Raw genomic sequence first — 13,317 nt, forward strand, 5'->3', positions numbered from 1 at the left:
AATACATACCACACCCTTCAGCATTCCACACCTCCTTACACGCACCCATATTAGCAACGTTGGAAGGCTATACCTACAGGAGATATCATGCCTAATCAATGGAAGCCAATCTGGTAAAATATACCTAAAATCTATCGCAGTGTATCCTGTAGGGAAAGCGCCGATAAATCCATGTATCAATGGTACTATACGCCCTTTCATCTGTCTGCTATATTCCCTAGTGACACTGAACTTTGCTGGCGCTGTGGCATAGAACGCAGGGGCTATTGTCACATATGGTGGTCCTGTACATTAATAACCACATTTTGGAAAGAAGTCCTTAGCCATATAAGAGCCACAGTGGGATTCCCGCTCCCAGCCACATACCATACAGAAATCCTTGGCCTAAGACCCTTGCACTTGAAAGCTATGACTACTGCTGAATGGACTCTTATCAGCGACATGATGCATACAGCCAGGCAGTTAATAGCATTATCCTAGAAGCAGTAATCTACCTCCTCCATGACTTAGTGGCTTACTCTCCAGTGGCGTGTGATGGCAATGGAGTGGATCTCTCATAATTTAGCCTTCTCTGATTCTACTTTTCAGGCAACTTGGCAACCACTGATACAACACACCGAAACTGCAAGCATTACGACTGTTGTTGGCACTCTGGCAGCAGGCCTCCTGCCCCTGTGCACCCCAACAATACATGACTGCCCCTGCACCAGTGCATTACCACCTTGATTACTAGCAGCCCCATGTTCTCATTTTTTGACCTGATTAACAGATTGTTATAGTTGTCTCTTTGTAGTTGATGTATACACCCCCCTCCCTCAATTCAACTCCCGCCCCCCCTCCCCAACCACCTCACTCCAATCCCCCCTACCCCCAAGCATCCTCCTGAAGGCACAGGTTGGCATATTGAGTGTTACATTATTTCTACATTGCTTTTGTATTTGCCTGTGGCCATGCCAATTGATTTGTGCATGTTTACTTCCTAAGTCTGTCTCAAACTAATTGCACACCCACAGTATGGTGCCAATTGTCCTCAGTGTATAGCTGTGTCTTTAACTGTTAAAACTAATAAAAAGATTACAAACAAAAAAGTACAGACCCCTCTGACAACAGCTCTACATATGGTACTGCTTCTTACTAAATTTACAGTTATGTTAGCCATTGATCAGGTGGACAACTTGTTGTTGTTTGCTGTAAGGCAACTTCATAGGTGTACTTTCTATTGCTTGTGTACTTACAGCCTGTGCTGCTAATAATTAGAGCCAGTGCCATGGAGTGTTTCGTTGAACATGGGAGCCATCTTGAACCAGTCACACAGTATAGTCAACATATGTGTTAGACCAATAATAAAGAAGCTGGCTACAAGAGTTTGCAGACTGTAAAATTATGTGGATGGCTTACAACTATTTCTCTGCCCTGATGACACAACCTCTACACAGCAAAAATGTCAAAATGCAGTGCAGTTCGCCTGGGTAAAAACGGGTACTACCCCAGCGGCTCTGGCCACCGAAGTCCCCTCCGGATCTGCACAGACACTGGTTGTACCATTAAGACCTTCCCTGGCGCCTGTCCGATTGTCGACGCTCCTGACGTCGGTGGTGTCCACCATTGACATCAATCTGATCCTGATCCCAGACGATTCTAAGTCGGACCGGCTTCGGCCGGCGTCACTTCCTTCTTCGATGGGGCCTATTCAACCCAGGGTTGGATTCTGACCCTTATTCTTATGGGTTCTAATTTGGTGAAGGATAGGAGGGGTCCCTGGGTGCTTATGAATACCAGGATGACACTAACTTGGACTGGGCACAGGAGTTGGGTGAGGCCAGTGGTCTGGATACCTCTCCAGATGCTGGCGTGCTGCCTCCTTTTACTGTGGCTACGGCAGAGGGAGCAACTTATTCCATGGTGGTCAGTAGAGTGGCTGAGGTCCACGGCCTTGAGCTGCCTAATGTTCAGGTCAGGTCTAATCTACTTACGGAGGTGCTTCAGCCTCTTCTTCCATTCAGTGAAGCCCTCACCAATGTTCTTTTGGGTACTTGGTCCAGACCCGACACAGGGGCCCCTGTGAACATGACTATCGCACCCTGCCATCGGCCCATCCAGAACGACTCTAATTTCCTGTCCCAACACCCTACACCGGAGAGGCTTGCCATTCAGACATTCTCATCCTCGGACGCGTTCTATTCCGCAGCTCCGGATAGGTAATCAAAATGGCTGGAACAATTTGGGAAGATGTTTTCTTCCTCCAGTCTCGTGCTGTGGTCAGTGAACATCGCATGCCTTTTGGGCTGCTATACCCACTCTCTGTGGGATATGGTTGCGCAAGTTCTGCTGCAGATACCAGAGGAGGCCCATGCTATCGTTTCCCAACCTGTCACCAATGGGAGAGACGTGGTATAGTTCACTCTCAAATGTGGGCTGAACACGACCGACTCTGTGGGTTGATTGGTTGCGATGACGTGGCCTTGAGGCGCCACGCCTGTGTACGTAGAGCTGGTTTCTGAGGGGATGTCCAACAGACTCTTACGGACACGCCCTTTGATTCTTCTGTCTCTTTGGAGACAAGGCGAACTTTGCTTTGGAGAGGTTCAAGGACTCCTGGGTTACGGCTCAGTCCTTCAGCCTTTCCACTGCCCCTCATCCCCAACAATCCACCTTTCGCCCCTTTCGTGGCCACGGAGGGGTCTCCCTGTCGCATCCCTTTCCCAGCCAATGTGCCACCCATGCTGTTGAGCCGCTGTGTGGCCGGGGACGCGGAATCCCACATGGTCGTGGGACAGGGAACCAGAGGCCTGCCCAGTCCACCCCTGCTGCAGCCTCCAAATCCTCCTAGTCTGTCCCCTCACTCTGCTCCAGTTGGCAGCAGGATTCGCCATCACCTGCCCCACTGGGAATCCATCACTACGGACAGGTGGGTTTTGCAGATCGTTCGAAGGGGCTACTCCCTCCCCTTCGAATCTGCCCCACCAGCCTTGCCTCCATCAGTTAGCGTATACCCGAGGATCATTTGGCACTTCTCCGCCAGGAAGTTGCAGCTCTCTTGGCCAAGGGAGTCATAGAGGGGGGCCCCTGCGCCAGAAGTAGGTCTTGGTTGTTATTCCTGCTACTTTCTGGTGCCCAAAAGAGACCAAGGCTTACGTCCTATCCTAGACCTTCGGGACCTCAATCTCTTCCTCAAGAAGGAGAAATTCAAAATGCTCACCCTGACTCTGGTCTTGTCTGCCTTGGATCTAGAAGACTGGATGGTAGCGTTGGACTTGCAGAACGCTTATTTCCATATTCCAATCCTTCCTACTCACAGATGTTACCTACTATTCGTGGTAGGGCACTAGCACTTTAAATTTACTGTGCTCCCCTTTCGGCCTTACCAGCGCCCCTCGGGTGTTGCAGCTCATCTGCGCAGGTTAGGGGTGGCAGTCTTCCCCTACCTCGACGACTGACTTTTGAAGGTGGACTCGCCCCAGAAAGTTGTTTCCCCACCTTCAAAATATGGCAAACCTCCTGCATATGCTGGGGTTCACTATAAATATGCCGAAGTCACACCTGACTCCCTCTCAGATGTTTCCTTTCATCAGAGCTGTTCTGGACACACTGCAGTTTCGGGCCTATCCTCTCGAGGTGCGAGTCCAGGATATTGAGGCTCTGATTATGATCTTTCAGCCTCTATCTTGGGTTTGGGTGAGCCTGACTTTGAGGCTGCTGGGCCGCATGGCCTCCTGCATCCTGCTAGTGACACATGCCAGATGGCATATGCAGGCTCTGCAGTGGGACTTGAAGTTCCAGTGGGCGTAGCATCAGGGGAATCTCTCCCGACATGGTCCAGATCTCAGAGCGGTTTGCTTTCGAATCCGCATTGGGTCAATGGCATCCCTCTCCTTTCCTCAACCTGATCTATCCATAGTGACAGACGTGTCACTTGGATGGGGCGCCCACATGGGAGAGGCGGAGATCAGATGCTGCTGTTCTCCGACGGAGTCTTGGCTCCATATCAATCCTCTGGAGCTCTGGGTGATCAGACTTGCATTGAAAGCATTTCTTTCCTCTCTCTCAAAGAGAAAGTAGTGCAAGTGTTAACGGACAACACTACCGCCATGTGGTACTGCAACAAACAGGGTGAAGTAGGGTCCTGGACCCTTTGTCAGGAGGTGCTAGGCCTCTGGACATGGCTGACACATCAGGACATAACCCTAGTGGTTCAACATCTGGAGGGCTTTCTGAACGCCAGTGCAGACTAACTCAGTCATTGATGCATAGCCGATCACGAATGGCAATGCCATCCGGAGGTGGTGCAAGGTCTCATTCAGAGGTGGGGAGAGCCTTGGTTAGATCTTTTTGCCTCCGCAGAGAATGCCCAATGTTAGCTGTTTTGTGCGTTGGAGTTTCCAAGGCTGCACTCGCTCAGAGACGCTTTTCATCTCGAGTGGAACTCTGGCCTCCTTTCCACCCATACCACTTCTGCCCAGAGTTCTGAGAAGATCAGGAACGACAGGGCCAAAGTCATCTTGGTGGCTCCGGACTGGGCATGGAGAGTATGGTATCCAGGGCTATTTAGCATGACCACCGATCCTCCACTCAGACTGCCCCTTCGGGAGGATCTTATCTTGCAGCAGCAGGGGATGGTTCTCCACCCAAAACTGTCCAATCTCTGCCTTTATGTGTGGAAATTGAGCGGCAGCAGTTGACTGCTTTTGACCTTCACCCCGAAGTCTGTGACGTTATCTTGGCAGCCAGGCGTCCTTCCACCAAAACGGTATACGCCTGCTGTTAATAAATTTGTGGCATGGTGTACCAACAAATCTGTTGATCCACTCTCTGCTCCTCTTTCAGAGGTACTTTTGTTCATTCTGTCATTAGCCCAGCAGGGCTCTGCTTTGGGCACCCTTAAAGGTTATTTATCAGCTATTTCAGTCTTTCTTAGGTTGCCTGATCAGCCTACACTCTTTAGGTCTCCTATTGTTAGTCAAGTTCTTAGGGGTCTCACCCATTTGTTTCTTCCCACTCTGTTTATCATGCCTTAGTGGGAACTCAGTCTTGTACTTACTTACTTAATGTGTACTCCCTCTGAGCCGATGCACAAATGTCCCTTACGGCTCCTTACTTTCAAAACTGTTTTTCTTGTTTCCATCACTTCTGCTTGCAGAGTGAGTGAGCTTCACGCTCTTTCTTCTAAGCCTCCATTTTTATCTGTGCACCCTGACAAAGTGGTGTTACGCACTCAGGCTTCCTTCCTTCGTAAAGTGGCTACACCTTTTCATGCAGGCGAGTCCATCACCTTACCTACTTTTTACGCACCTACACATCCTTCTCATGAGGAGGAGAGACTCTACTGCCAGGATCCAAAAAGAGCATTTGCATTCTATCTCATTCATACTAAAGATTTGTGGGTGGATGATCAACTCTTCGTTGGATATGTGGTTGCGTAGAAAGGGAAGGTGGTGCAAAAACGTACCATTTCTTGATGGGTACTCCTTTGCATCAAGATGTGCTACGCTTTGGCTAAGTAGCAACACCCCTGAGGGCTTGCGCCCTCATTCCAGCAGAGCACCAGCTGCTTGCACTGCGTTAGCAAGTGGAGTTCCTGTCCCAGTATCTGTCAGGCAGCTATGTGGGCAGCTTTGCACAAGTTTACTAAACATTACTGTCTGGACAGTCAGGTCCGTCGGGATGGCTACTTTGGTTGCTCGATCCTGCAGGACTTTCTAGTATGATCTTGGTTCGCAGCCCACCTCCGAGGATGGCATTGCTTGGGTATCCATTCTAAGGTAAGGAATCTGCAACTAGAAATCTCTATCAGATGTACATGTTACTTACCTTCGGTAACAATATATCTGGTAGAGAGATTCTAGTTGCAGATTCCTTACTGATGCACCCATCCTCCCTGCTTGCGAACTGATTTCTAGGGATAGGGCTTCCCCATTTAGTGCCTTATCTCTGTCGCACCAGTTTCAGTGTTCTTCGCGGCTCTGTGTTTTGACATGGAAAGTTGTGAATATAAACTGACGTCACTGCGCTCTGGTGGCATATATGTACTACTCCCGACGTCATCACGGCGACTACGACGCAAACGATGCCCACGGAGTCGACCAACGCGCAAGGGTATTGCTCGAAGTAAAAATCTCTGGATCCAGTCTGACGCCTGGGGGAAAAATTCTAAGGTAAGGAATCTGCAACTAGAATATGTCTCTACCAGATATATTGTTACTGAAGGTAAGTAACTTAATACTCTTCCTAGCAATGGGAGAACTAACAATGGTAGCTGTTACTTTTATTGCTTCAAGTTTACATCAGTTAAACTCCATATATCTTGGGCTTACTAATAATGCCATACATAGATTACAAGTGGTGCAAAAATAAAACTGCATATTTAAACTTCCAAGGAGATCCCCGGTGACATCACTGTTGAAAGTTCCATTTGCCATCTATGGAACAAAGAATACAATTTAAAACTTGCTGCCCAACATTTAAGGCATATTAGAATGTGTGGCTCCAAGATTTATGGTGGAGAAGAATAATCAGTGAGTTCCTTCATATATTCTGTGATCGTCTCATGCCAATTACTAGACCGACCTATATTAAAGTATTCTCTGTGCAGGCGCCCACATAGTAGAATTACCTCCTGGTTCATTTATGCCTTTAGACAGAATTCAGGCGTTTTAGGAAAAAAGTGAAGACTTTGTTGTTTAAACAAACATACCATTGTTGACACAAATCACACAGATTGTATTGTTCTTTGTACCCCTCACTCGGCTGTTTATGTTCAGCGCCAACAAATCTTTGGTGTGCCTGCTGTTCATTAAGATTCAATAACATAACACATGAACTGTGATTGAGCATGGAGTTAATTCACACAGACACTGAAGTCTTGAGGCTGCTAGGTGTTGGTGTTCTTTGACCTTTGCCCCTTTTAATACTGTTTTAATTTACTATATTTTTGCACGTACCAAGATTTAGCATGTTTAGACCTGCATTGCTTACTTCACACAAGAGAATGTGTGTCTTAACCAGAACTTTTTTGTTCACAATAAAGGTAATTGTGTATCTGCTTTTGGCTCAGACGTTAAGCCCAGAGTGGAGGACTTAGATAAGGAACTGGGTCACCGATGCACGCAGAACGGCAGCTTCGATCTTACCACCAGCCAGACTGTCTCTGAAATGGAGGAAGAGGAGGAAGAAGAAGATCTCTCTGACACCAATAGCCCACCTCTCCCGTATGCCCAGAAACCAGCCCCTGAAGGAGCTTGCACGACAGACGGTTTGTGTTATTTTCCATTGTGTGTTGCTTGGTGTAGGCGCACTCCTGGAATCTTCACTGTGGCTGCTGCTACTGAACGAGGGGGGGTGACTAATAAAATAAAAAAGAACACTTACCTGTTCTGTTGGGAGATGGGTTGCGTCTGTCGTTTGTCCTCTTCCTGACATTGACAGCACACAGGCTCCCAGACACCCCTAATTCAGTCCAGGCGCTGCTGTCACCAGCAGCGTTGTGATTGGTCTAAGCGGCCTGTGACACAGTCCAGCTCCGCCCGACCTTAACCTGGCTCAGGATGAAAAACAAAATGATAATAACATTGCATTATTATCTTTTTATGTTTCCTTTTCTGTACTGCTCAGAGCAGTGGGTAAACGCCTTAGCGGAGGAGCTGCCGCTGAACCTTCATATAGTATGTGGGGTCTTAAGCATGGTCTCTGATTTTTCATGTTTTTCCACAGAGCCTGTATACTGTTGTCTTGCATGTGATATGATCATTCTCATGGACGTGAAGTAAAATGTAGGTAATTGGCGTTTGAAGTGAAGCACAAGGTGAGACATACTTAGTTGGCTAATGCGTCCCTCTCATAGATCTGTCCCTGACCCTACCTTTTGGCCAACTGTCGATTCCAGGCAGGAGCCCTCACCTTTTATCCTCCCTCTGTAAGTGAAGGAATGCCATCTTAAGGTATGTAGTGGGCACTGGTCAGCATGAGTGGTCCAACAACATAATGGCTTCTCCGACCCTAGGCATATTTGTTATCAAACATGTTGGAATCATTCAACTACATCGATTCCAGTGTTAGTTATGTTAAACCATGTACTCTTGGGGTTGCTTAGAGGATCCCAAGTTCTGCTGGTGCAGCCTTACGGTGTGTAGCTGCCAGCCCACTCTGCTGCTGACCCCAGACACTGTTCCCCCCTCCTACTGGTGAACCAGGCTCAGGCCGAAGAAGAAGCACAAAGGATGTCCTGCAAGGGAGAAGTGTGGCCACCTCTTCCTGTGTATTGGGTGTCTAAGGGCTGGGGTTGAGTAGCCTCTGAGTGCCACCAGACTGCTTTGAAGGGCACATTTGGTGCCCTCCTTTTATAATCCGGTTTGCACCATTTAAAGAACTCCCTGGTTCCCGCTCTGTTGCGAAACTACACAAAGGATAGGGAAGTGACCACTCTCCTGTCCAGCTCCTCCTCTAGTGAGGTGCCAGAGCTCAGCCAGGTGGCCACTTTGTTCTGTCATCTTGGACATAAGATGTGCAGAGGCCCCTGGAAGCATCTGGCTGATTAGGCCAGATAGATGACATTCCTGACCCCCCCTCTAATAGGTGGGTCATTTCAGAGAGTGAGCAACCCCCTTCTAGGGTTACTTAAGGCCTCCGTCACAGGTGGGTCCTTAGATTTGTCGAGCAAGACTCTCCAAGGAACTCTCTGCAAGACATCTTCCGCTCCTGGCCTCTGGAAGCGCTGCTGGTTTGCTTTGGAACTGAACAAGCCTGCTTCTGGTGGGAAGGCTCCCACTGCAACATTTTTTCTCAGGATCTTGCAAGAATTGTGCAACATCCAAGGCTGTGCATCCTCCAGGGTCACAAGGACTCTGTTTGCACCTGGAAGCAGAAAGCAATGTCCGTTAGAGTGAAGGAGTCACTCCCTTGCATCCTCAGGAACTTCAAGATGTCGACCGGTTGGTGGGGGTCTGCTGTCCCATGGACATCTGAAGATCCTACTTCACAGGTGAGTCTGGTTTGGGGCCTGCTTGTCTTCTAATCAACTTGAGAGACTGTGGGCCCCTGCTCCTGTCACTTGACGGGAACCCCTGTGCACCGCGATTGTTACACTTGCCAAGGCTTGTTCACTTTTCCTCCATGAGACCTTCAGGCACCAAGAAGCCCCAGCCTCTAGCACTCTGTATCTGCAAAGTGGGACTTCTGTTTTGTTGTGCTGGTAAGGCCACCTTGTCACCCCATTTGTCCTTCTCCTGTGGGTCACTCGTGGGGACTCCATTGACTTCCGCTGGCCTTCTAGGGGGCTGAGGGCCAGCCCTGACCCCCTCCTGGACCTTGCTGGCCCCCAAAACTTTGATAATTCTTCTGCAGCTCTTGCTTGCATTTGCTGGTGCTTGTTGGTGACTTGGCTGGTCACTAACCCTCCTGCAATCCAGCGACAGTCGAGGGACAGCTTGTAGTGAGTCCTGGTATCTTCTGTAGCTCCTGGACCCTGCAGCTGGTCTTCTTCCACCAACTTGCAGGAACTTTACCTTCAGGAGGGTAGGCATTGCCAACTGCACCACCTGGGCACCTCCAAGGGTGCTGCACTCTGTCCCCTTCCTTTGCAGGTCCTTTGTGTCTGAAATCTGTCCCTGGGTTCAACCTGCCTGGTTCAGGGGTCGTGACAGCTGGTCAATCCGAGGCATCCACTGACTTCAGAGAGAGTCCCTTCTTCCCTGCGCATTGGGGTCCCTGGTGTAGGTACTCCTGTCTTCTGGGTTTCCTGGGGTAGAGGCACTCTCCATCCATCTGCTTGTCTGCTGGTTTCCTCTGGGTCCACTGGGAAAGGTCCTGAATTGCACAAACACCAATCACCACTCTGTGTTAGCCTATGGGACAAGTAGGTGGGTAACCTCCTTGCACCGCTGTTGCTGGTGACACTTAATGTACTTACTCTGGTGTTTCTATCTGCCCCCACCCCCTAGCTAACTACCTCACTTACCCTGGTTGGGTCACTGTTTCACATTCCACTTCTTTAGTATATGATTTGGCCCTCCCATAGGGCCCTTTGTATTTTAGTGCTATTTCTGGTGGTTATTTTGTGTACATATTGTGTGTGTGTGTAGATACCTCCAAAGGGAGATGCTAGTCAAGTAGTGGGGCTGTGATAAAGTATCCTTTATTTGTGCAACACTTGTGTGGTTCTTTTTTGTCAGTGAGTTACTGTCTGACTACTGTGGTTTTGCAAGTTGTAGGAAGTTGGCTCTGTATGTGCTATCTCAAAGTAAGGATAGCATGCACAGAGTCCAAGGGTTCCCCTTAGAGGTAAGATAGTGGCAAAAAGAGATAATACTAATGCTCTATTTTGTGGTAGTGTGGTCGAGCAATAGGCTTATCAAAGGAGTAGTGTTAAGCATTTGTTGTACATACACATAGACAATAAATGAGGTACACACACTCAGAGACAAATCCAGCCAATAGGTTTTGTATAGAAAAATATCTTTTCTTAGTTTATTTTAAGAACCACAGGTTCAAATTTAACATGTAATATCTTGTTTGAAAGGTATTGCAGGTAAGTACATTAGGAACTTTGAATCATTTCAATTGCATGTATACTTTTCAAGTTATTCACAAATAGCTATTTTAAAAGTGGACACTTAGTGCAATTTTCACAGTTCCTAGGGGAGGTAAGTATTTGTTAGGTTAACCAGGTAAGTAAGACACTTACAGGGCTTAGTTCTTGGTCCAAGGTAGCCCACCGTTGGGGGTTCAGAGCAACCCCAAAGTCACCACACCAGCAGCTCAGGGTCGGTCAGGTGCAGAGTTCAAAGTGGTGCCCAAAACACATAGGCTAGAATGGAGAGAAGGGGGGTGCCCCGGTTCCGGTCTGCTTGCAGGTAAGTACCCGCGTCTTCGGAGGGCAGACCAGGGGGGTTTTGTAGGGCACCGGGGGGGACACAAGCCCACACAGAAATTTCACCCTCAGCGGCGCGGGGGCGGCCGGGTGCAGTGTAGAAACAAGCGTCGGGTTCGCAATGTTAGTCTATGAGAGATCTCGGGATCTCTTTAGCGCTGCAGGCAGGCAAGGGGGGGGTTCCTCGGGGAAACCTCCACTTGGGCAAGGGAGAGGGACTCCTGGGGGTCACTTCTCCAGTGAAAGTCCGGTCCTTCAGGTCCTGGGGGCTGCGGGTGCAGGGTCTCTCCCAGGTGTCGGGACTTTGGATTCAAAGAGTCGCGGTCAGGGGAAGCCTCGGGATTCCCTCTGCAGGCGGCGCTGTGGGGGCTCAGGGGGGACAGGTTTTGGTACTCACAGTATCAGAGTAGTCCTGGGGTCCCTCCTGAGGTGTCGGTTCTCCACCAGCCGAGTCGGGGTCGCCGGGTGCAGTGTTGCAAGTCTCACGCTTCTTGCGGGGAGCTTGCAGGGTTCTTTAAAGCTGCTGGAAACAAAGTTGCAGCTTTTCTTGGAGCAGGTCCGCTGTCCTCGGGAGTTTCTTGTCTTTTCGAAGCCGGGGCAGTCCTCAGAGGATGTCGAGGTCGCTGGTCCCTTTGGAAGGCGTCGCTGGAGCAGGATCTTTGGAAGGCAGGAGACAGGCCGGTGAGTTTCTGGAGCCAAGGCAGTTGTCGTCTTCTGGTCTTCCGCTGCAGGGGTTTTCAGCTGGGCAGTCCTTCTTCTTGTAGTTGCAGGAATCTAATTTTCTAGGGTTCAGGGCAGCCCTTAAATACTAAATTTAAGGGCGTGTTTAGGTCTGGGGGGTTAGTAGCCAATGGCTACTAGCCCTGAGGGTGGGTACACCCTCTTTGTGCCTCCTCCCAAGGGGAGGGGGTCACAATCCTAACCCTATTGGGGGAATCCTCCATCTGCAAGATGGAGGATTTCTAAAAGTCAGAGTCACCTCAGCTCAGGACACCTTAGGGGCTGTCCTGACTGGCCAGTGACTCCTCCTTGTTGCTTTCTTTGTTCCCTCCAGCCTTGCCGCCAAAAGTGGGGGCCGTGGCCGGAGGGGGCGGGCAACTCCACTAAGCTGGAGTGCCCTGCTGGGCTGTGACAAAGGGGTGAGCCTTTGAGGCTCACCGCCAGGTGTTACAGCTCCTGCCTGGGGGAGGTGTTAGCATCTCCACCCAGTGCAGGCTTTGTTACTGGCCTCAGAGTGACAAAGGCACTCTCCCCATGGGGCCAGCAACATGTCTCTGGTGTGGCAGGCTGCTGGAACTAGTCAGCCTACACAGACAGTCGGTTAAGATTCAGGGGGCACCTCTAAGGTGCCCTCTGTGGTGTATTTTACAATAAAATGTACACTGGCATCAGTGTGCATTTATTGTGCTGAGAAGTTTGATACCAAACTTCCCAGTTTTCAGTGTAGCCATTATGGTGCTGTGGAGTTCGTGTTTGACAGACTCCCAGACCATATACTCTTATGGCTACCCTGCACTTACAATGTCTAAGGTTTTGTTTAGACACTGTAGGGGTACCATGCTCATGCACTGGTACCCTCACCTATGGTATAGTGCACCCTGCCTTAGGGCTGTAAGGCCTGCTAGAGGGGTGTCTTACCTATACTGCATAGGCAGTGAGAGGCTGGCATGGCACCCTGAGGGGAGTGCCATGTCGACTTACTCATTTTGTTCTCACTAGCATACACAGGCTTGTAAGCAGTGTGTCTGTGCTGAGTGAGGGGTCTCTAGGGTGGCATAAGACATGCTGCAGCCCTTAGAGACCTTCCTTGGCATCAGGGCCCTTGGTACTAGAAGTACCAGTTACAAGGGACTTATCTGAATGCTAGGGTGTGCCAATTGTGGATACAATTGTACATTTTAGGTGAAGGAACACTGGTGCTGGGGCCTGGTTAGCAGGGTCCCAGCACTCTTCTCAGTCAAGTCAGCATCAGTATCAGGCAAAAAGTGGGGGGTAACTGCAACAGGGAGCCATTTCTTTACACAAGCCCCCCCCAGCCCACAGGCCAGGAGACTCAGCCCAAGCTGGGAGAGTCTTCCTAGTCTGTCAGGCGAGGAAGAGTAGGAGAAATAGGCTGGTTAGTTGCAGGGCCTACTCTGCCTTACATCCTTCTGTTCAGGTCATTCCCTTTGGGGAACTGACCTACTTCCACAGTGATAGGACCTAGTCTGAATTGCCTCTTGTCTGCCTCTTCAATGTCTCCACCCATTCTTTCTATCTTGGTCTTAGAGGTATCCACCTCTGCTAACCTTATCTTGGCCAGGGTTACCCCTAGCTTACCCAGAGAGGTTACCCAGAGCTGGAGTAACCCCACCATGACCAATAGGGTCAGGGGGCCTAACTTGCTATTTGGCATGGGGTCAGACCACCATGCTAAGGATAGTGCAGCCATAAAGGCTAACACCCAGCAGAGGCCA

At 49.6% G+C, this 13,317-nt stretch overlaps 1 protein-coding gene across 7 annotated transcripts in view; it reads left to right on the plus strand.

Moving 5' to 3' along the window:
* Positions 1–13,317, plus strand: part of GREB1L (GREB1 like retinoic acid receptor coactivator) — a 444,116-nt gene that overhangs the window by 228,900 nt on the left and 201,899 nt on the right. For all 7 annotated transcript variants that reach the window (XM_069219992.1, XM_069219998.1, XM_069219995.1 and 4 more), the window contains one exon: positions 7,025–7,249. In XM_069219992.1, coding sequence (XP_069076093.1) covers positions 7,025–7,249 — 225 coding nt within the window. The remainder of the gene's footprint in view (positions 1–7,024; positions 7,250–13,317) is intronic.

This window comes from Pleurodeles waltl, chromosome 2_2 (genome assembly GCF_031143425.1).
Source record: "Pleurodeles waltl isolate 20211129_DDA chromosome 2_2, aPleWal1.hap1.20221129, whole genome shotgun sequence".
NCBI classification, from domain to species: Eukaryota; Metazoa; Chordata; class Amphibia; order Caudata; family Salamandridae; genus Pleurodeles; species Pleurodeles waltl.